The sequence below is a fragment of the Diuraphis noxia genome, unplaced genomic scaffold, assembly GCF_037042655.1.
Source record: "Diuraphis noxia isolate RWA-SAM2 unplaced genomic scaffold, SU_Dnox_SAM2 contig0001, whole genome shotgun sequence".
Lineage (NCBI taxonomy): Eukaryota > Metazoa > Arthropoda > Insecta > Hemiptera > Aphididae > Diuraphis > Diuraphis noxia.
Window position 1 is genome coordinate 32,808,126 of NW_028301711.1, and position 26,887 is coordinate 32,835,012.

Consider the following 26,887-nt stretch of genomic DNA (forward strand, 5'->3'; position numbering starts at 1 on the left):
TGATATTCAACGTTGGTGTTGTACAGTCAAAACTTGTGTTTTTTAAAATTTAATAATAATAGTATATGTATAGATAGCTTTAAAGATCATAACCATCTACAACTTTCGGAACAAATTATAAATTTATAAATCTTTTAAGTTTTTACCAGTATATTAATTCGAATTTTTATAATACTATATTTTCACTATACACATTTTTACTAACATATTTTTTAATTATAAACAAAACAGCAAAACCAATATTTTTAACCATACCAATATGAATACAATTATATTGCCAGTCCTAAGTCTGAAAAATGGGAAGGGAAATATTGATTTCGTAACCCTTAATGTAATTTACATAACAATGACAAATATTTAAGTAGGCAAATATATTCAAATATACCGGGGCCGCAATTTACGTATGTATATAATAGGTATACCGGGGCCGCAATTTACATAAAAAATTTGAAACGGGACGCAATTTACAGCGACCCAATAAAAGGAGTAGCAATTTTTCCTTGAAAAATAATTATGAACAAAGTTTACATACCTAGCTAAATAGTGTTCAAAAGTTAACTGTACATTTTTAAACATGCTTAATTATATAGTTATACAATTTTGATAATTTTCAGTTTAGATACTTGCTATATATAATCATTGGTCACTAAATCATAATTAAGGAACCATTAGCTCACTATGGGTTCATTAATTTTTGAATGAATAGCAATGTTACTGAGCATTAAAAACAAATTTTTATTCTGAAAGTAGTTTAGCTCAGTGGCGGAATTACGGGGATGCACGACATTGGACTTGTACCCTATACTAATTATTAATATGTAGCAGGTCCAAAGATATGCTTTTGCCCCTGCATTGATGTTGAACTTTATACCTATTAAAATACAACACTATATTTCATTGATTTGTTGAAGTTTTATAAATTTATTTAAAATTTTTGTAATCACTGTAATTTATTTTATGTAAATATCATATTTTTATATTTATAATGTATTATACACTACAGTGCTTAAAATATACAGGTTTGAGTATGTTCTATTAGCAGTTCTTAACATTTTGTAGAACATGGACTCCCGATGAAAGATTTTTAGCAATTGTGAACCTCCACCAATTTTTTATCAAATAACTGTTTTTTACAACAAAATATCTCATATTTTAAAATTATAATAATTATTTAATATTACAAATTATAGAAGTAGACTTAAAAAAAAACATACGCATTTATAATTATTTTGATTAAACTTAATTTGTATTGACTCAATATGTTAGGTGATATGAATATCGCGGATCCTTAGGGAGCCGCGGATCACAGGTTAAGAACCACTGTATTATATTGTTATCAAAAATATAAAATGATGTATACGCGAGCAAAGTGATTAGCTTTAAATATGACTTAATTTGTCTTAACGATTATTGAACCGATAAAAGTTTTGCACCTACTGAAATTTAATTGAATTACGCCAATGGCTTTGCTCATACAATATTTTGTATTTATGCAGCCTATGTCTACAGAGATATTTTCATATAATTTAAAATGTACCTATTATAAATAATATGTATCTAATGGTTAATATCATAATGTTGATACTATCTATTTATTATAATAAATTAATATGAATTATTATTTGATTTAGTGGTATCAGGATATAATTTTGACAGGTCAATATGTTAGGTATGGATAAAATAAGCTTATATGGCACGTAGAACCCCAGTTGACACCTCTGTAATCATGACATCACATAAACGCGTCTCGTTGCCATTTTTATTATTATTGCATCGTTATATCATTAGTAGACACTTACAGGCTATACAATTTAAAACTTTATTAAAATCATTCATAATAGCAAGTGCAATATTTATCTTTGGTTGATACCTAATTACCTTATTACCTCGAATAGTAAGTTAAACAGATGTTGCGATTCAGCACCGTGCTTGTGTACAGAGGCGTTCTCGGGATTTTTCAATGGAGGGGGATGAAAGAAATTGTTATATGATAAGTCGTAAGGTTTATCAAAAATAGACAAAATATATATCACTAATATGTAAGAAAATAAAGAGCCTTGGGGGGATATATCCCCCCCTCCCCCCCCTCCCCCCGTGAGAACGCCCATGCCTGTGTATATTATTGATGGTCTATCATGATGTCATTATAATATGTTGTGTACATAATATGATAAAATTATTGTATCATAAATACTCATGCCTTGTGGATTATTATAGGTAATGGTGAGAGGAAAGGGGAGTTCTTTTATCTAAAAATTACGCATATTTATACGCATACTGGTATACTATTTAATTGTTATCATTGTGCGCTTATGCTAGAACACGAAAACGACAATGCCCGATTGCGCTCCTATAATACTCCAACGCACCGCGATAGAGTGTCGGTATACGAAATTCGTTGTCAAGGCGCTATACTGCCGCTGTTGTCGCCGCTTTCAGTCAACGTGTTGGACGTGTACAAGTCCATAGTCTGTTGAAGCATTCTCGCGGAAAATATCAATCTTATATCATGGTAATTTATAATATATATTAAGCAAAAAACTACTATACATATTATGCTATATTATTAAGTAGGATATTTGTTTAAATATAATTACAGCACTTTAATTGATAATTGATTAGGTAATTAAATTTAAAACTAAAATTTTAACTTTGATGTTTATTAATTATTTATTGCATTGTATTTATCATATTATAATATAATAGTATTTAATATATATACGACATACGCATAATAATAATATGATCATAAAAAGCAAAACATTTTCAACGTTCGAGATAAATTTAACTAATCACGTATTATTGAAAAACAACATAAATTGAAAAAAAATCAAAATTTTCCATTTTTTATGCACCTCCTTGATTTTTAAAGTTAAATCATTTTTATGTTTTTAGTACCAATATCAAATAAAATTTTACTAATGATATATTTTTATTTGGTATATAAAATATTACGTGTTTTATTTCATTAATTTTGATTTATAAATATAAATTAGGTGATTTTTAATAACTAGGTATTTATTATTGTTATTAAATGCCTAAATAATAACATTTTACGTAACATAAATTAACCGAAACTCTAAAATATTATTTTCTGATTAATTAATTGATTATATTAATGATGTACTTACCTATTTTGTATTATTTTAGTATCCATAATATCCATAAATAGAAGTGACGTTATAACATTTTTTTTTATTTTGTGATTTTTTAGTTACATAAAAACAAAAATGTACGCCATTATTACAGTTATTAAGTATATAAAGTAAAAATTAAAAAATATTTATAAAGCGTATATTCATACATTTTCATCTTTGATTATCAGTTAAATTTATTGTTATGTATTATCTTTAAGAGAAATTTTTATTTTATGATATACAATTTATTTAAACATTTTTGTGGTATAAACCATAAACTTGTTAATTCATAACATAAAATTTATGGAGCATGATTTACATAAAATTATCTATAATATATGTTAATTATATAAAACCACATTTTTTAAATGTCTGTTCTAAAATATTGTGTTTCGTGGAATCTTACGGAACTGTCAAAGTAACATAATTTGTATTTTTGATCTTTTGGGGATTCAAAGTTCTCTAACTAAATATTTAGGGTGAATATTGAATGTGTTTATTTTTGGTATGACGTATATTCGTATACATGAATTATTATTTATTATAAAGCCATTTTTCAATGATACCTTTGATAAAATTAATTAATCGACTCAATGTAGTTAAATAATTTAAGTCTAACTGTTTAATAATTGTAAGCTATTAACCTTGAAGTAAATGCTTAAATAGTTACAAGAAGAAAAAAATTAATCAAATTATTTTGAATAGAACAATCTTAATACGTTTTAGCACGAAATTAAATTGATGTATTTAAGAGAACTGGTGCCTAATTTTTATACTCTCCACCATTCTATACAATTTTTAGAATTGCGTTTTATATTTTATAAGGCTGTAGTTTTTTTTATTTAACTGAGAAGATTTCCTAAAAATTGCATTGAACTTTTATTTTAATTTAATTTTAAATAATAGAATAAAATAATTTGTAAAAAAAGTTAAAAATTGTGTTATTTCTAAAGACTTATTATTAAGGTTGAGATTAAAATATTGGAAAATGGAATTCAATGTGGCTTGTAGAATATTACTCTCTATTAGTTCAAATATAAATATATATATCAAATTTAGCTGATTCTACAGAACTGGATCATTATTTCTGTAGAGTATATTTTTGTAGACAAAATGACATGGTCGTCGAGCGCCTTAAGTTGTATTGTAAGGACGTGCAGCTACGTATAATATTTAATAAAATAATAAATATATTATCCTTTGTGTAAGTCATAATAGAATACAAAGGAAATATAAATCATCAATTCCAATTTTTATTATTTTGCCAACATTTGAACTTTAAATACATGCATAAAAGTTAGATATATAATATATAAACATTAAATAAAAATGGGGAAAGCAGGTAACCACTAAAAATGAGCGGATTTACATCGTTATTAAAGACTAACTGCTGTGCTGTATAGTAGGTGTCGAATGCTTGAGTATATATATATATATATATATATCATCATTGAGTAAGTCACTGTTGTGTAAGGATTAATGAAATAAAAATCTAAATTAAATGATAAATGATTGCATACAAAAAACGATTCTCTGTGAAAACGGTCTGTCACCCTAACATTACTAAGTTTTTTCTATGTTAGATATTTTTATATGATTACTAGAGTGATTTATTTTAATATTAGCAATATGGTATGTTCAATGTTGAATTCATTTTTGCCAAAAACATTGCGTTTGAAAATGTAGATATGAAATAGGTATAACAATATAATATGTACGTGAAAAGTTTCAATATACCACATATCACATTTCTTAATTACAAAAAAATGACTAAAACCGTTAGATTAAATATCTGATTTTGATTAAATCTGATGTTCAAATGACTGTAAAAAATGCTTATAAATACTCAAACATTTTTGATTTCAGTTTGAACTATTTATTAAGAACTTTGTGTTAAATTTTCGATAGCTCAAAAGTCTTTAAAATATTTTTTAAATTTTTATTTTGTTTAGAAAATGCTAAAATTAATATTTGGTGAAAATTTCAAGTACCTACTTACATTTATTCGGTTTTGAGTAATAACAAAAAACAAATTTGTTGGAACTTGGTTTGCGTGGTACAAATATTTCTATTTTCCTTATTTTTTTTTTTTTTTTTTTTTTAACCCTATTGGTTTGAAAAATACTGGTCATTTTCAATTTTAATATGTTAAAAGTACCAACTAGATTTAATTTTCTAATTGAAAAGTGCCCTTAAAATTGATAACTGAAGCATTTTTTCCACTTTATATCGAGTAGGTATAGTATTTTTTGAATAGGTACACTGACACACTGTCACACACACAAAAAACATAGATAAAAGTCATCGTAAAGTTTTTAAAATTTTTTAAAATTTTTAACACATTGGCATCATTCTGTTAGGACCTGCAATTGTGCCAATGTACTGTCTTTATTTTAAAATGACTATAAGAATAATTTATGCAGGATCTTAGAATTTTATTAATCTTAAAGTTTTTTGGGGATGGGCCTAAAAAGTATTATCAATGTTTAAAAAAAAATAAAACTAAAATAATTTGAAAATTTGAAATTTCTATGCAAAGCTTAAAATTAGTGAAACAATTTTTAAAATGTTGTTGTGTATTTAAAATTATACAGTAAGTTATAGTTATGAATGTTTTAAGTTTCTACGATTATAATTTTTTGAATTACAACAAAATATAAAAATTCTTTGAGGAGAATCGTTATATTACGTAAGAATAATCCAATGTCGTCCAAATTTAAAATGTAATCACTTATTAACGCCAAACTTTTTTTAAACAATGTTTTATTGATTTTTGTATTAATTTTAAATGTATTAATAAGGTGATAAACTTTAAAATGTTCATAATTTTGATAAATTTTGTAGGAGTTAAAACTTTAAATGCTTTTGACAAAAATTATGAAAATGTGTTATTGTTGTTTTTTAATTAGGGTATTAGCAACTTAAACAATATCTTGTATAATTTTAAATGTTCTTTTTTATTCAAAAATAATAATTTAATAATTATATCGTACATAAATCGAAAAAAAAAATAAAACAAAAAAGGCTAACACATTAATCTAGGACAGCGCAAAAAGAGATAATCTATTTTGATTATCAAATAATTTTAATAAATATTTGGTGTACATTTTAAGTCTCTACAGTTATTCATTTTACATTTTTTCAAAATCTTGTTTAGGGTAAACATTCCTATTAAAATACAAGCTAGATAAAATTCACTAACAAAAATTATTCTCAATTATGAAAATTGAAGTATTTTAATGCTTTAAAAGGTTAAGGTAGACATAAAAAAGTACATACCTACTACGTATTTATAAACACAGAACATTGTTAAACCAATACTTCTATTGCTTCACTCGCAATCCAAAATATTTTTTTCTTTTATTGTTTTCTATTTATGCAGCATTCTACCAGCCACTGTAGTAGAATACTATAATCAATTTTTACTGCTTAAGCTGCAATTGTAAAAAAAAAATGGTACATACTTTGTATTGCACTAGAATGATAAGTACCAAAAATATAAATATAAATATGTCAAAATAATGTCAAAATCTATATCGGAGCATTGATAGTGTAAAACCAACTTTTTATTAATTGTATTCCAGCTGGAAATTCAAATAATTTTTATTGATTGAAATTAAGTTTAAAAAGTAAAATATCACCTTTTTTAACCATTTATTTTTCTTAAAACTATGATTGATGGTATAATAGTATGTTTTTAATTATTTTATTATATTATGTACCTAATAAATTGAACTGTTTTATACATAACATTAAGTCACATCGATTGCTAACAAATGTAGGTAATACTAAGTACCTATATAACTTATTTTGAAAATATAATGTAAACAAAACCGTTTCATGTTTAGTATTATTTTAATGAATGCGATACTGTGATTTTTTTGTCGTTATATTAAAAAATAATTGTTTTACCGTCCTTTTTTTGATAAATTGGCGTCATATTACGTCTCAAGTAGTCTAGTGTCAGATAAAATTAGAATTAAGTTGTGTATTGTGAAAAATAATATTATTGATTCTAAAATCGCAAAAAAAAAATTTTAAATCTCAATAATAATCATCTATGTCTTTTTTAAATTTACATTATTTAATGATTTCATAGGTGAGTGAATTTTATGCCAAAGGCAAGAATAGTGCAAGCTTTTACTGCGTGTAGGTATTTGTTTTGTAAAATATTATTTTTATCAAAAATGTTGGCATTGATGATGATTTGTAATGTCGCATTTGATCGATAAAAAATAGGTACTTAGATTCTCTGGTAGGTACTAACTACCTAAGGCCAAAGAAAGGATAAAAATAACAAGTATAAATTAATAATCTAGACGGGGTTGTATATACAACATACATTTATATTAAATATATACCTATATAATATAATAAAATACATTTAAAACAACAAAAAAAACAATGCATGTAATAAACCTTTTTGAATAACTTTGAAAAAACGAGGTAATAAAATTGAGGTTAACGCTTACAACACGCGATTGTTGGAATTCACACGCAGCATGAAAATGCATTTATTTGTTTTTATCGCAAAACTTTTTGCACGATTTGTCAATTTGTCAGGTAAAACTAAAAAAAAAAATGTAATTCATATGAATAATAAATATAATATTAATTCATTAATTTAAATCATACAAATTCTGTAATTTATATAAAAATATTATTGCATTTGATCAGCTCAATCTTGTTTTATTTATGGTTAATTATGGTTATTAAACCGAAGTAAATATCAAAAACGTTATGCATTCTAAATTTTTTCTAGTCAACAAAATCACACCTTAAAACACAGTATTTTTATGCACCTTTATTTCTTTATGATATTATTGTCCACAATTAGTACAGGTATAAGTTTGCGGACTCTGATATAAATATTTTAACCATAAAGTGTGTATAAATGTGTATCTAATATGTGTATATTTCTTAGAGACGTTTTAAGACTATTTTTTTTAAGGAATACCTGAAGGCGTAGACGTGGAGCCTGGTACAATTGGCTCACCTACCACCACCTTCACGTTGGTTTTGTATCTAGACGATATTATATCGTTAAAACACATCAAAAATTAAAATTTATATAATGGGTAAATAAACTGCAGTTTTATTTTTAAAAACTAATATATATTTTTTTATTTTTGTAACCAAATTATTCATTAGAATTGTATTAGTTAGCCTTCTAGAATCTAGAATGTATCTAGTATATCTATCTATATAATCTTTTGCTGTTTTTTTTTTTATTTTGGTTTTGAGATTACCATAATGCCATAATTTTAAAATAAAAATGATTTAATAAATTTGATTAGACCTATAGCTAGATTTTAAGTAAATTGATTGATTTAATTTAGAAATCTGAAACATCCAAAACTTTTTAAAATTAACTAATAATTTATCTTACATAGTTGAGGTAACTTAATACCAATTTTAATATTTATTAATATTTCTATTATAATGTTTCCATGTGCTCAATTATAAGATTGCTTATCTTTTTTCATGATTTTCATGTACAGTATAGTTTAATACGCATCTAGGTAATATCTACTTGATTACCATAACAAATAATATTCATTAGGTATGCATAATCTTAAGAAAAGTAGGAATCTCAAATAAATATTTACTTCTATGAACTGGGCGATTCACCAAGCATGCTTACCCCCCTTTTTTTCTTAATTAATGTAGCTATTAGCTGATTTTTGGAAATTTTAAATATAGGTACTTAATACCATATTTTAATATTCTTGAGATTTTTTGCAGTACTTAAAGAGTGTTCGACAGAGATACAAAATATTTTAGTCGTTAACATTAATCTACCCACATTATTAATCAATAAAAATTGCTTAAGAATGATAAATACTAGTTACAATTTAATGTTCATTATATATTTTTGTAAAACCATTTTTAAGAATTATTATCTTTTGTACAAATATTTTAATAATTATGAGATTACTCATTTGAATTTTAAATCGGGTGCATAAAAATGTTCAAAAATCTATCCTCTAAGTAATTTACTGTTAGAAATAGGGATTGTTGTTAGAAAATAGAAGTTTGTTACAGGACACTTTTTAAGTAGTACAAAAATCTCAAGAATTTTAAAATACGGTCTTTGAGTATATTTAAAAATTCCTAAAATCAGAATTTTAATTAATTAATTATTAGATTAAAAATTAGAGTGAGCATTCTTGGCGAATCATCTAGTACAATTGAATATTATTATGTAGGTAAATTCTTAAATATAATCAAGAAATATTATGAAATCAACACTGACCTATAAACTTAAATAATTTTAAATTCTGAGCGGAGCGAGGAATGTATTGGTTTTACAATGGCGTTTATTTCTCTTTCTTTTTATTCTGTAAACACTTTTTCTCCCTCTAAACTTGCTCAAAAGTATCAAGTGTAGCATCTTTTCTGAAAGGTAATGTTCTTGATCTGGTACTTTAAAGAGGTCATTTTTCGAAACGGTATTCGAAATAAGAGCGGTTAAAGGGAAAAAAACGTACGATTTACGATTTTCTAATAATAATTAATTACAAATAGTTACGGACGACGTTTTCTACCAGAAATATTGCTTCAAATGAAAAATGACAAGAGATCTTTTCTGTTGTATTTTGGATTTTGTTTCTTACTGTTTAATGTTCGGAAAATTGTAGCAATTTTTGAGCTATTTATAGAAATTTTAATATTGGGAGTTTTTTGTTGTACTTCGGTTAAAAACATTTGTAAAAACTTGAAATTTGGGTTATTTACTTACATTAGACTTACCTAGAAATGGTAAAATTTTAAAAATGTTTCTTTTTAAATCTAAGATTTGAACAATTATAATAATCTATAATAATATAATATCCTAGACAGATAACCGTCTTCGCTCAGAATCGTTTTTCGTATACATTGATATAATATAATTGGATTCAAATTTAATTCAATCCATTACTGTAACCAACTTTTAACCTACTGTACAGCAGACCAACATCCACGACTTACCAGCTTTTTTTATTTTAAATTTTATTAAGTTTCTTTGTTCTTTTTACAAATAGATTTATATAAAGTTTGTAACGATGACGTGTCTTTAATAATTAAAACAATTTTAGTATAGATTATAGTTTTATAATAAACTAAATATTTTATAAAAAAAAGTTTTGTATTAAATGTAAATAATGTTTTTATTCAATTGGTACTTTTTTAAATTAATTTATTCTTAATAAATAATAGTATTATAGTACCTAATATAATAATAATAGTAAAATATTAGAAAGAACACAAATACTATTTTAAAATAAATAGTTCGGAGATATTATTAAACTATAGTTTTTTTTTCCATTTATTTATTAGATTAGTTTTAAAAATCACATAGCTAATATATTTTGGTTTGTAGGTATTTTTAAAAATATTTAACATTTATAAAATTTGTTTAAAAATACATTTATATATTAGAAGATAAACGGTGATTCTTTACTTGAGAATTTAAGATTTTTATCGTATACAATTTTACATTAGTTATCATTTGATGACATGTTGAGAAATATTGTGTTAAAGTTAACATTGTTATCAAAATGATAATTTTTACGAAAAAAGTTGTGAAAATCATTTAAATCATCATCAATTATCATACTTACATACTAATTTTTACTATATTCGTTAAAAAATTAAAAGTAAATTAACTAATTAATATTTAAAATATGTTATTCTAAAATTTTTAATTATTATTTTAGAATTTATAATATAATAAAGTATTTTTAATTTTTGTAAAGGTGGATAAAATGTATAAAAACGTAATTATTTAATTAAAATAATGTAATACTCTAGCCACTTAGTGTGCTATGACTATTTGGTTAGATGCTAATGCACTCAAATGTCCCGCACCCATTAGTTTATTATTTGAAATATGTATGTATTAAGTAAACTGTAGTATGACATAAATCATCAAATATTTATTTGATTTATATATTATTTAGTATCACATTTGTTAAATTGAACTTAATATTTTACTATTTTAAGTTGTAGCTATGGCATGCAAATTATTTGTAGTTTTGTTTTATAGACTGACTTAAAGTAAATATTTATTAGTGATGAATAGGGCCCGGATTTCAATGCAAAGTGCATATTTTTTTAATTGATTATAGACAATGCTTTCCAAGTATAAAATTCGTTTCATGTAACGAGTGTTTCAAAGCTAAACATTTTATTTTGCATTTTTTTGCATATTTTGACGTTTTTATGTTTTAAGAGCATTTTTAGCATTTTTGGGTCATTTTTATGGTTTTTAATGCATATTCGTTCAATATACTATACAAATTTAGCGTATTTATTAATACATATTTTAGTATCTATGTTTAGAGTGAATAATATTTCCCCAAAACATATGCGTGTCAACATCGTAGCAGCATCAAGTCAATTTTTCCAAATTTTTTTTTTCAATAAAGTAATAAATATATTTTAATAATAAATCCTAAATTATAATAACAAATTGTATACAAAATAAATATAAATGGCATTTTTAAGGTCATTTTTTGAGGTAAAATGCATTTTTTAAGGACATTTTTGGCTATTTTTTAGAACATATTTGTATGGTTTTAAGTGCATTTAAATCCGGGTCTTAGTGATGAATGATCTATAGTATAAAAAAAATTGTATCGTATGGTGAAATTATTAATGATAAGAAGTTTGTTAGTCAGCTAGATATTAAAATCTGTCCATGTACCTACTGTCTTTTTATTGATTGAAATTAAAGCTTTGATATTTCATAGGTACTTTTAAATATAAAATAATATTTTAATAAAATTCATATTATTTATGGGCTATAAGCATTAAATCTTGAAAATTCAACTACCTAGCAATTATGCATTGTATATCCATTTGGATTTATGTATTATTGATAAAAAAAACTTAATTCATTTATTTTTTGAAAATATTTCATTTTATAAGAAAAAAATATTTAGATTTACTTTTGTTTTAAAGTTCAGATGAAATTATAGTTAATGCATGAGCAAACAACAATATTTACCAACACGCTACTATTTTATTTAAAAAAATATATATATGTTATAAGAATTACATTTTGACATAGTTATCAAAAAGAATCACCAAATATTTAAAGAACATATTATTACTACACGGTAAAATGATTGATTTTCAAAAACTTAAATTTCATAATTCATGTGGTGTAAATAATACTTTTATTAGTAAGTAGGTAGGTATCCATTTAAAATCTCAAAAAAATAAAAAACAAAACTATACTACTACACCTATCTAACATCTGATATTTCATTTACATTTAGTTATACGCTATTCTAAAATAGGTATATTGATAATGTAGAATGTAGATTAAAGGTTTTATATTAGTTAAGAATCTTATTGCGATGTAAACAGGTTTGTTTACATTGCAATATTTGTAATTACTTTACATGATGGTATTTTATTTCAGTATGCGTGTTAATTACATTTATATGAAATCAACTTTTTTTAATTACCTATGTGAATATTTATATTATTTAATTTTATATTTTGATACTAGATAGGTAGAAATTTATTTAAGTAGGTTCATAGAAATTTTCTTTAAAATGAAATTAAAAATATTTATTGAGTTTTAGACACCTACATAAATGTCATAAATAAATTATAATATAAAAATACTATCTAAACCTTTTTAACTCGTCGATGAATACTATACTGTGTAGCTTATTTGAAGTTAAGAAATATATTAATATTTATTGAACAAATGTAATTTATTAGTTTAGTTTATTTAATTCAATACATCTCACAGCTAAACATAATTATATTTAAGTTATATCATTATTGAACAACTCTTTTAGATTCTCATCGGAGCGATGAATGTATTGATTTTACAATGATGTGGTTTTTTATATAGTTTTTTTTTTGTGTTTGTGTTTTTGAATACGATAAGTTGTTGAAACAGTGCTTCAATTTTCAACTTCAGTAGTTTTTCGCGTTGGAAAGTGAATCTAGTTGGTGCATTTGGGAGGTCAAAAAGTTGGCAAAATTTTGAAATTTTCAGTAGTTTTCACTAGGAACCAGGAAAAACGAAGAAAAAATTAAGGAAAAACGGGAATTTTTATGGAAAATCAATTTTTGAGAAAACCGATTTTAGATATTAGTGTAACTCCATAAAAAATTACTGTAAATTTTTAACTGAATGCTTATACTGGTATGTCCTATATATTTTGATAAAATTTTCAAAAATATATCAAATATTTTTAAGTTATTTATAAACATTTGAAATTTTTAATCTTTTTAGTTTATTTTTTTTATAAACAATAGTAAAATTGTATTCGATTGGTAAAAAAGCTTCAAAATTTAACATATGGCTTCTAATAAAAATTACTATGTTAATTAAAAAATATTAAAAATACATAGTCACAATTTTTTTTAATAAGCATTGAAAGTTAGAATTTTGAAAAAATACATAAAATCACGAAAATTTACAATTTATTTTGAGTTATTAATTCATAAAAATTTATCTTTTTAAATTTAAGATTTGAAAATGTAGTACAAGATTCTTCACGGCATTGTCTACATTTATCAAATAAAAAATGTCTACCGGAAAGTCAAATTAAATTTTTATGAGCATTTGAATTACAACATTGGATATTCATTCAATTTCTATTGTACCGATATTCTTATTTAGTTGTTATTCAAAAACTAACCCAACTGTAGAGACTTGAAATTCACACTAGGTATGTGCTTCTTTTATCAATTTCTATATTTGTTAAAATTTTCAAAATTTTTTAAGTTATTATAGACATTTGAAATTTCCCATTTTTTAGTTTTTTATTCTATATATTATGTCAATAAAATTTTATTTATTTGATCAAAAAACTTTAAAATTTAATACAAGGTGCCCCATAAGTTTATATAATAGCTTATATAATAGCAATTGGAAAATATTAAAAATACATAGGCACTTTTTTTTATAACCATTTGAAGTTCAAATTTTGACAAAATTATTGAATTGAAAATTTATAAATTCTGTAGTTGATAAAAATTTATAAAACGTTCAACTTTTATAGCTAAGGATTGAAAATTTAAAACAAGTTCCAAGTAAATACCTAGTTAACTCTGTTGCAAAAAAAAAAATCTAAAATCTATAAACACAGTTTCTCTTTATAGTTATTTTAAGCTTAAATTTTGATGAAATTACATATTAAATAATCAAGAATAAAAGTTTTAGTTATATTTTTGTGATAAAAATGTTATTCGTGATACTTAAATTTCTAGAGTATACTTTATATTCTAATATTAATAGTTAATGCCGTTAATGACTTACATTAATACTTTATAATAAATTGTATACACGTTCTAATTTCTTCAAATGACTGAGTGAGTCGGTTACATAATGAATCTGATTTGATTAATTTGGAATTTATTTTATAGGTAGATACCTAAAATTTTTTTTGATATAATAAAAATAGAATTAATATAGTATAACATATCCTAGATTGATGAACTGTCTCCACTCAGAATCGTTTTTCGTATACAATGATATTATTAATATCATTGAATTCAAATTTAATACTATCTATTACAGAAACCCACTTGTAACCTACTATGTAGCAGAGCGACATCCACTTACCCGTTTTTTAAATTTTTTATCTAATTATCATGTGGGTCATTGCAATGAATGTTAGCTTTAAGTTCAATTATATTATATCATTGTAAATGTGTATGAAAAATGATTCACATCAAAAATAGTCCGTCAGTCTATAATATACTGCTAATTACAATGTAGGTTATATTGTAATATGTAAACTGTATAGTATATTTGCATAATATATGTATATACTGTTATATATTTATAACATTTATGGTTTATATTTCTATTAAAGTAATTTATTTTACTATTATTAACACGGTTGGTTGAATCTATGTATATTGTATTTGAAAATGTCAACATGCGTATAATATATAATATTATGTCCAATAAATGTTACAAGTAGAATTAATAATATTTTTAAACTATAACAAAATAATTATGTTTGTTAAAGTTATGGGTATCTAATTTCTTTCAAATTTGAACTTAAATATTTATAAAAACATCTTCATATTTGTTGGTTTTAGTATGAACTGCATTGTCCGTATCTACATAGATAATCACCTTGTTGGCTACATACTAAACTCAATTTTCGCTCAGTAGGTTACTTACTAAAATATAACATGATATATTTATGAGAAACCTTGTATTGAATTTTCAATCCTAAGCTATTAAAATTGAATATTTTATAATTTTCGTGATTTTCGTGATTTTCGTGATTTCTACTAATTTGTTAGAATTCTAATTTTAAAAACATAAAAAGTCGGATAAGAGGGTAACGCTCCGCTATAAATTAGGTGTCTAAAATCTCTGTCTTGATTTAAATTCAATGATATGATATAAGAAAGCATTATATGTATGAAAAACGATTCTGAGTAAAAAAGTTCTGTTAGTCTATAATATTAAATAAATAAAAATGTAATTATATATGAGATGTTTGATAACCTTTATAATTTAAAATTCGTTGAAATAAATGATAATAGTTTTTTTCTAATTTGCAAAGATGTGTTTTATTAGCTTAAAAAAGATCAATGACAAATTGTTTATTTTATTTATCAAATCTTACATTTTATAGGTACTTTTAACGAATAAAAATATGATGTACAATATTTTTATTTTCATAAATATTAAAATGTTAAATATATTTTTCTATTCAGTAAGAAAAATATTAATGCAATGCTATGAATTAAATTTTTAGCTGTTAATAGTGCAGTTTATTTTTTAGTTAACAGAAGTTATTGAATAATCTTTCATGACAATAATATTACCTAAATACCTATTCTTTGGTATAAATGTAAAAGAATAGGAGTGTTTTATGTTTCATTTTTTTTCGCGAGGCATTTGAATAATTCCATGACTTTTTTTCATAGAGTTGTTTACCCATATTCTATTTTTCGGTCTGTTGAGGTGTAGTTAAAGAAGTTTTGAGGATACACTGTTATTACGACGAAACTCTATTGTACACATAAAAAATTTTATTACCTGAAAATTGAGAACAATTCATTAGTAAACAATGAAAAAACATAGGTTTTCATAAACATTTTAGATTCTGAACGAAATGATGAATGTATTGATTTTTTTTGTTTTTGTGTTTGTGTACGGCATAACTAGTAGAAATAATGCTTCAATTTCAAACTTTGGGGGGTGGTTTCCGACATAAAAGTGAATATCCTTGGTGCATTATACAGGCCAAAAATTAAAATTTTCCAACAGTTTTCAAAAAAATCGAGAAAAACAAAAATAAATGACAGAAAAACGGGAATTTTTACGCAAAACAAGTTTTTGACCAAATCGATTTTTTTATATGGTTGTAATTCAAAAACGAATCACTGTAAATACTTGAAATTTTCACCAAATGTTTATGTTAGTGATATATATATACAGTTTAATTTTAAAATTTTTTTTAGTTATTTATAGACAACTGAAATTTTCAATTTATTTTTAGAATTTTTTTTTAAGTCCGGTAAAAAAATGTTGGACGACCAAAAAAAATTGAAAATTGAATACAAGGTTCCTTATGAGTTGTTCTTATTGTAGCTAAAAAAAATTAAAAATCGTTGGTCACAAATTTTTTTTATAAACGTTTATAATTCAAATTTTTACGAAATCTGTCGAAAAATACAACACTAAGTTTTCAATTAGTTTTCCTTCAAGTAGATATAGATAAAACTGGAAACATCATTATAGGAACAATTTTAAGTGCGTTTGAATTTTAAATTTTTATGAAATAGCGTAACGATAACGGTTTATCCTCAAACGATTTTAAATATTTGTAATTATTCAAAAAGTATAAGTCATAGATACTTGAAAATTTCACAAGTTATTTAGATTGGCATTTTCTTTACATGATTTAATTTTCAAAAAAATTTTTTTTTGAAGTGTCGATAAAATTTTTTTGGGCTTATCAAAAAACTTGAAAATGTAGTACAAAGTTCCTCATAAGTAATTCTTATAGTGATTAAAAAATTATAAAAATACATGGGCAAAATTTTTTTTTATTAGCATTTGAAGTTTAAATATTGACTTCATACGTAAAAATTACGGCAATTTTCAAATTATCTTAGATCAAAATTCATAAAAGTTTTTTTTTTTAGATCTAAGATTTGAAAATTTAATACAAGGCTCCTAACATATTTTTACAATAGTAGTTGAAAAATAAAATAAATATATAGTCACAAATTTTTTTTATAAGCATTTACAGTTCAAATTTTGACTAAATCAGAAAAATTACGGCAATGTTCAAATTATCTTAGATCAAAATTCATAAAAGTTTTTCTTTTTAATTCTAAGATTTGAAAATTTAATACCATGTTCCTAAAATATTTTTACAATAGCAGTTGAAAAATAAAATAAATACATAGTCACATTTTTTTTTATAAGCATTCAAAGTTTGAATTTTTACAACATATTATGTAAAAATCACGAAAATTCGCAAATTATTTTATGCTAGAAATTCATAAAAAATTTTCTTTTTAAATCTAAGATTTGAAAATTTTTAATAATCTATAATATATCCTAGACAGATAAACCGTCTCCGTTAAAAATCGTTATTCGTATACAATGATACCTACCATTGCATTCAAATTTAACCTACCCTAGTCAGAGGTCCACCCCACCCCAAATATACAGCAGAGCGATATCCACTTACCCGCCTTTTATTTAAATTCTAATGTACCTTAGGTAAATTAAATATCAGTCAAAGGTAGCAGTACAAATTATCGAATATTCGATAGCAATGTATAATCAATGTAAAAATAATTGCTTGTGTAAATTATATCATTTTTGATTTTACATACTTAAGTACTTAGGTATAGTTTCATAGTGAACTGTATGTTATTGATCAACACGTTGGTGACTATGTAGTCCAGGGGTGGCTACTAACCTTTATTTGGGGAGCTGCAAATTTATGAAGCTATTTTAAAGTGAGTTAAGGTATGTTTATAAAACGAAAATATATTTTTGATTTTATAACAAATAAAGGAACATTAATTTTAGGATTATTAGGATTATTTAATAATAATTATTATATAGGATAATTTTAGGATAATTTGAGGAGTGTTTTTTATATTAAAATATGAATTAATTTTACTCTAAGCTTAGTTTCAACTTTCAAGAGTCACACGAGACTCACTCGGAAGCCGCATGCTACTCGCGTGGCCATACCTGATGTAGTCTTATTAATCGTTAGCCGTAGGCCAAAAAATAGTGCGGAAATTCAGATGAGTACTTATTTAACATCTGCGTGCAAAAGAGTTTAAACTTTAATGTTTTTCGTCACAGGTAGCCATAAAATGTACCTATTTGTGCACAATCAAGTTCTGTTTTTTTGCACAACGTGTTGTAAAAAGGTTAAAGCGCGAAAACGTGTTGTTTCAATGTTTCAATGTTTCGGTTTTTCGATGATGCATCTGAATAATTCCACTAATTTTTTTCAGAGGATTGTTATAAATATCCTCTTTTCTTAATGTCGTAGTTGCATTATTTTTCTTATATTTGTTTAGGAGAGGCCACATAATATATAATTTTTCTACTTTTCCGATTAAATTCAAATTAATTATTTTCATTTATCCTCTTTCCTTGAGAGACATAGCATCTTACTTTTTAATTTTTAACTGTTGAGAGTGATAACATTGTATTTCAATTTTTCAATTTTTTTATGTGAATAATTCCACTATTTTATTTTCACTTAATAGTTTCAAACAGACCCCAGATGTCATACCGTCATTATTTTCCTATTATTTCAAAAGAGTGGTATTTAAATATATATACCAGTTTTTTGTTTAGAAATTTAAATAATTTCTCAGTTTACATTTTTTTTCGCGAGGGAAAACAGGTTATCTAGCCAGTATATATACTTACATAAAATATCAAATATGTATATTAATTAAACATTTAAAATTATCATTTAAAGGTTTGGAAGGATTCGTATGACCAATATTATTATTTAGTTAACTTACCTTCCTGCCTTTATAATGAAATACTGTATTTATATATAATGTAAATAAGTTTACTTTACATATTTTACGTGTAAGTATTTATACTAATTCAAAATGAGAAGGTCTTGACATTTAATATACCTCGAATTTCAAATCTCTCCAGATTATTTTCAAAATTTTATATTACTTTTCACATTATTACTGCATGGTATATAACATTATTACATACAAAATTATACACATTTTTTTATGAAGTTAAAATCCATTTTAATCTTTCTATGTAACAGTCTAACACTCACCTGCAGTTATATAGATAATTACGCACTTATAAGAGAAAGCCAATACTTCATTAATTTTTTATAAAATATGTTGTTTTTATTGAACTATTGAAACCTCTATAGATGTTCCATTAGCTGAGCATTTTAATAACTTCATTTAAATATACATAATTGTTCAGTTTATGTGTACAAAGCTTATCTTTTTCAATTAAAGTTAAGCAGTCAAGATAAATTTAATATCTTTTTTAATATCTCAACCAAATTATATATTTAGTTATAATATTTAACAGCACGAATACATTTGTCATACCCTTTGTTTTATTAATTTTATATTTAAGTTTGTCTACATTTAATAAGAAGTTAAATTTTTTAATGATCAAAAGCAACCTTAGACCTAAATTAAGTAATAAAACCGGATTATCGATTAAAAAGTTGAATAAACATGTTTCCTTTTATACAAATATCAAATAAATCTTATTTTAAAACAAATAAAACTCTTAGTTTATTAATTTTTAGTTAAACCTATCCAGAAATTATTAATCTTGAATATTTAGTAATTCATAAAATAATTATATCTCGAAGGCTGTAATTTCAAAGTTTATAAAAATAGTTGGCAAACATTACAATTAGGATAAATTAAGTTAGTTATAAAATATTTCAATATATTTTTGTACCTTGGATTTGTAAATTTTATAACTTTAAAATTATTAAAAACTATAGAGAACTCTTTTCTGATATAAATTATGGTTGAAAATCTCTGTAATGAGATTCGTATAATAATTTTTTTTATTTGAAATAACGTATCTGAGAAGTTAAAGAGTAGATTGACATAATATTATATTATAATAATTTTACTGAGAATAGCAAACAGTTATTTACATAATGATAATAAGTCACTGCGATAACGATGTTTTGAATTAAAATAAAATTACTAAGATTATTTGAGAAATATGGTTTTTTTTTAATATCGAGTTTATCAGAACAATTGTGACTAGAGGCGGACTGGCCTGGTGGGGATACCGGGACAAATCCCGGTGGCCCTTTACAATAATAGATTAAATGGCCTGATAATATTTTAGAAATTAAAAATATAGCATACGAAAAAACATAAAAGTATAATAAACATAATGCATAAATAGGCATTACCATATCAGCTCGTGTGATTTTAAGTATTATATTAATCGATAATATTATAATATTACTATGAAGTGATCGAGTGTATTCTCGATAAGCTATTATTATTTGCTCCATAAGCTATATTTCGTTTAAACAATTTATACGATGTAGTGTCTGTAGTCTGTATCCATGTACTAAATATACATACAGATATAAACATATAATATAAGCGATAAGCTGAAAAGCTTGTTTAGTGATTTATTTATAAATTTTAAACTATTATATTATTATATTTATACAGTATAAATTATACTTGTAATAACTAATAACTAATAACAATGCCACCGTCGCGCGTCGCGTCGCCACCACACGGCTCACATGAAGCGCTGATACTGCGTTTATGTTGATGCCCGTGGAAAAGCGAACATTAGCTTCTATAGATTACGATATTTAAATCAACAGAATCGGGGAAACTAGTGACGTTATGAAAAAAAAACCTAATTATGTAAAAAAGGAATTACTTTAAAAGTTAATTTTAATATATAGGTATTATATTAAAGTATGTACATTGTATCTATAAAAAAAATATCTTATACAATATTATGTGTAATTTTAAATATCTACATAAAATGATGAAAATATTTTTAAATAATAAAGGTATTTTTATCATTATTTTTTTTTTTTGCATACTTATGGCCAAATCGTCGGTTCCCGACCAATTCCCGACATGAAAATATATTTACCCAGTCTTCCTTTGATTGTGACCATGAACCAATAAGTTGGTAAAAAAGTTTTTTGAGGAACATAGTTAATTTTTATTTTTTTTAGTAATGATACAAAAATTTATAAATATTAAATGTAAAATAATGTAAAATAGTAAATTGTCTATAAGCAGCTTACAACGCCAAAATATTTTGAAAATACCAGTAATATAGGTATAGGTATTATAAATATAATATATTAATCATAATATTTGATTCAAATTTCACATTTTTATAATTTTATTTTTTTAAATAACAATAAAAATAAAATCAATATTGTAAAAACTTGATATTGCGTAAATAATTCGTTAGTTTTTCCAAATTATCTAGGAAGTACTGGTATTTTTCTAATTTTGACTTAAGGATGTCAGATCTAGCTAGATCAATTTTTGTATCATTTTCAACGTTGAAAATTGGTACAAGTTCACTGATCCAAAATGTGATGATACACAAAAAACAAAAAAAAAAAATATGTTATTCATATAATGTTTCCCTCAAAGTCTAAACAAGATCTAGTTTTTTCCAAAGACTACTCTCAATATGAACAATTGAAGAATTTATTCTCTGTATAAAGTGTTTTGACGCATACACATAAAAAAACCTCACATTATTGTAAGACGATTAAATTCATTGAAACTCTCAAAATCTGATTTGCATATAGCCATATAGGCACAGAAAAATAATATATTCGAGGATAAATACAAATACTCAAAGCCCTAATGTAATTACTTTTTTAATAGCTATTAGAATTATTTACATTTTGTTAAAAACAGATGTAATATATTACATTTTACAGTTGTTTTGAGTTAGTCACATTAAAAAAAAATCATCTATTTTATTCGTCTATTTACCTAATTTTTGTGTACGAGGATAATATATTTTTAAGCAATTATTTTTAATGAAACGTTTTGAATAAAAAATATGGTATAAAACTAAATTATGGAATATGGGGTACTGTCAAGAAAAGTTCGTGATAATTTAATGATTTTCACGTCTGTTGGCCGGCGTGTTGTGTAGGCAATTTTGATACAGCTATGTATAGGTTTTCAGTTAATAACTTGTGCCATTATTATTTATTTTAATATGGGAATATTTCGTTGCAACAACATACTAGCAGATTTAATTAGTATAAATTGGAGTGATTTTATAGTTAAATCACTTTTAACTTTGGATGAGATTTTAGACATTTGCAAAATGGTATGATATTTTTTAAATATATTAAATATGTTCTTATTGTTCTTGTTAACTTATTTTCTAGTTGATTATATAACTCATTTACATTTTAATAATATTCGGAATATGTCTCTAATATATTACGGCCGTTAGAGTCAATATAAATTTCTAACACAATAAGTCAATAACTAACGATTACATTTTTATTTCCAAATCTGTTATGAGGAACTAACTATAATTAATTCAAAATAACGGTCATAGAAGTGTACCTATAATATTAGTATGAAAACCCTGTGAATATATACGGAAATCGGACTAAGTACGTTTTTTCTGGTTATGTTTGGTCAAGGTTGACGTTTTCACCGAATCAGACGTAAAAAATAATTTTGTATCACGAACAAATTTGAACGAAATATCGTCACCTTACTACAACGCTTTACACATTTGTAAACTGCGATGTAAATATGGTTTGATCGAGAACCGCTGAGAAACAGACAGCAAGACGGACACGGAGGTTAGGTCGGTGGTCACCGCGGTTTTCCTTTAAAGGTGTATTTACATCTAGACATGCCATGTAGTGTTTTGTATAATATATGTACATTACGTAGGTAATAGAATAACGGTTACAAGCAACCCATATGATTTGAATAATATATTTTATGGAGTTTAAGATCCTTTGGACTGACTGAAGGAAAATATCGTGGTTACCTGTTCGCAAATAACGTAAGTCACAATTATATGCCCCTCGACTGCTGTATAAATTTAATGACTGTAGAGGATCACATTCTATACTGGCGAGTGTGTAACTGTGATATTATTTTCCTTGGTTGGTCAACTAGTTTTACGTCACCAGTTTCCCGAGAATTACGAACTAACGAAGCTGAATTAAATAAAAACCAAACCAAACAAAACCTCAATATTACATCTATTCGTCTATACTATTCACGTTGCTTAAAATTTATTGTACTCACATATTATCGTAATGATGTATGTAAAAAACAATTAAATCCAATAATTATCTATAAGAATAACGTAATATAGTCCAAGATAAACTTTGTTAAAATAGTAAGTTGTTTTATTCGCCGTCCGTCAATTTTTAGTAGGCACCTATATCATACATAAAATAAAAATATATACATTTATAATTTAAGCATATAAACATAAAATTAAGTGGTGGTAAACCATGATTAAAACACTCAAATTGAGATATTCCGTATGTTTAAAAAAAGACAAACATGCAGTAATTGCTGCAGTATCTATCGTATAAAATAATTGCCAATAGTCAGTGTCTTATAAATAATAATATACTATACACCCGGGGCCAGGGCTTCCAAACGTTATAATAACGTTATGATTATAATACGTCATGTTTGACAAAAAATTAATAAACGTTATTTTAACGGAAAATGATAAACATAAATAATAATTAAACACTACAAAACAATACGCCATGACGATCAAAAACTTTATAATTTATCATTAAACAAAACATAACGCAAAATGTAATTTATAGAATATCATAAAACCAAATAATTTAAAATGTATAAATTTAGTGTTAGGAATAGATAAATATAATATTATCTAGAAAAAGGTAATAGAATATTGAGGAATTTATCAAGATAAATATAAATAGATAAAAATGCCAAAAGTATATAGATTAGATAATAGATAAATGCAATTTATCTAGATAAAAAAATAGATAAGAATTTTTTCATATTTTTGATACTTAAGATAAACTGTACATTGACATAGCCAAAATTCTCCCAAAAGGTTAGGGCATTAGTTTAAATACCATATGTATGTTTTTAAACTAATTATTTGACTTAAATTAAATAAATATTCTTAAAAAAATGAGGTATTATGTTCTTAGATAATTTTTTCTTGGCAATATAAAACAACAAAAATTTACTTCATTTTTTTTAAACAACATGATGTAAACTAAATATGTTAAGTTTAGTCTTAATTTGTTCTAATCATTCTATAAATAAAGTAGATGATTAATTAAAATTGTTAAAATAAAATATCTTTAAATATTATCTGGTAATTACTATATTATATTAAATTTTAAAAAAATTGGTTAGGTTACAAGAACACAGCATAATGATAGTTAATGATCGCACTGTATTGTGTTTTGATAATAAGATTCTAAAATATCCACTCTGAAGTATAATATGGAAATTTATAGAAAAATTTACTTGGATAATAATAAATTAATGATACCTAAAGTAATATATATATATATAAAAGTGTATACTTTTGTGTTCAGATTTTTCAATGTAATCGTGTTTGTAGGAGTGAACCTGTTTTTACCAAAAATCGCTTAAATTATCCTTTATACCCGAACTCAAAAAAGTGTGATTTGGTTTTCAAACCAAACTTTGGTTTAAAATGTATTTCAAATGCAAGCCCTGATATATACTATAATATAGGTGTTACTTAACTAGCATACGTTTAATGTTTATACTAACAGTTATCGTTGAAATCAAAATGTCAGTAAATTATTTTTCTACTAATCGTTAACATCTACAAGCATAATTGCATACCAAACACTATAATGTAATAAATTATTTTAACATTAAAATACACGAAGAACTATTAGTGAGTGAGTGTGGGTAATAAAATAAAATTATAATAAGTATTTTTTACAGTATTTATTTTTAAAGATTTGTATTTAAGCTGACGACACAGCTAACTTCTCACCACATTCAGACTCTACAATAGCATACCTAAATTTTCAAGTGCATCTAGACAATTTTTTTAAATGGTCCTACAAATGGAAAACTAAAATTAATTCGGATAGTTTTTTCAAATTCCAACTACTCAAACCAAATACTAGGTTTAATCTTAGACAAACGCCGAACTTGGGGCCAACGCCTTAAAACTAAAAGAAAGGTTCTTAAATTCTTAATACTGGGCTTTATCAACTATGCTATTTTCGCAATTTCAAACTCTCGATCGACAACAAACTGTTTATATACAAATCAATGCTCAAACTATCTAGGCCTATGGCCTCCAAATATGGAAATGTACCAAACCTTCCCAAATAACATCTATACCATGCATGACTTAAACCTCTCACTACACAAAGATTTAAAAATTTACCAGTCTCTACACCAGCTAAAAATTAAAAAGCGGGTAAGTCGTGGATGTCGCTCTGCTGTACAGTAGGCTACAAGTGGGTTACTGTAATGGATGGAATTAAATTTGAATCCAATGATATTATATCATTGTATACGGAAAACGATTCTGAGCGGAAATGATTTATCTGTGTAGGATATATTAAAAACTTTCAAATCTTAGATTTAAAAAGAAAAATGTTTATGCATTTTCTAGCTTAAAATAATTTGCGAATTTTCGTGATTTTTACGTACGAGTATGCTGTCAAAATTAAAATTTGTATGCTTGTAAAAAAAATTGTGACTATGTATTACTTTTATTTTTCAACTGCTATTGTAAAAGTATGTTAGGAGCCTTGTATTTCATTTTCAAATCTTAGATCTAAAAATAAAGACTTTTATGAATAAAATTTCTATCTAAGATAATTTGAACATTGCCGTAATTTTTACGTATTTAGTCACAATTTGAACTTTAAATGCTTAAAAAAAAAAAAATCATACCTATGTATTTGTAATATTTTCAACTGCTATTTTTATAATGTATTAGAAGCCTTGTATTAAACTTTCAAGCTTTTCTATCCAAAAAATAAATTTTTATCGATATTTAAAGAAAAAAAAAAAAACAAAAAAAGTTGAAAAATTAAAACGTCAGTAAATACCTCAAAACAAATCTAAATATTTTGAAAATTGTATCAAATATAGAAAATACCTATATAAACATTCAGTGAAAATTTCAAGTATCTGAGGTTATTTGTTTTACAGTTACACTAAAATAAGAAAATCGCTAAATGTGAAATCCAGTGAATATCCAATGTTGTCAAAATTCAAATTTCAAATGCTCATAAAAATTTAATTTGAATTTCCGGTGGACATTTTTTTTGTGATAAAGATTGACGATCTTGTATTCAATTTTCAAATCTTAGTTTTATAAAGAAAATTTTTTATGAATATCTAGCTTAAAATAATTTGCGAATTGTTGTGATTTTTACGTATTTTGTCAAAATTCAAACTTTGAATGTTTATAAAAAAAATTGTGACTAAATATTTATTTTATTTTTCAACTGCCATTGTTACAATATGTTAAGAGCCTTGTATTAAATTTTCAAGTTTTTCTACCCAAAAATACATTTTTTATCGATATTAATTTTAAAAAAACTAATAATAATCGAAAATTGCATATGCCTATGAATAGTTCAACTTAAGTCGAACATTTTTTAAAATTGAATTGTGAATAGAATATATTTATATAAAAATTTGGTGAAAATTTCATGTATCTATGGTCATTCGTTTTAAAGTTACATCAAAAACCAAAATTGATTTTGTCGAAAATTGAT

The 26,887-nt window shown here is 24.4% G+C and overlaps 1 protein-coding gene across 1 annotated transcript in view; it reads left to right on the top strand.

Moving 5' to 3' along the window:
* The first annotated feature begins 2,394 nt into the window (after positions 1–2,394).
* The window catches only part of LOC107161357 (uncharacterized), a 52,565-nt gene continuing 28,072 nt past the window's right edge, over positions 2,395–26,887 (top strand). The window contains exon 1 of the mRNA XM_089217114.1: positions 2,395–2,512. Coding sequence (XP_089073240.1) covers positions 2,510–2,512 — 3 coding nt within the window. The 5' untranslated portion in view covers positions 2,395–2,509. The remainder of the gene's footprint in view (positions 2,513–26,887) is intronic.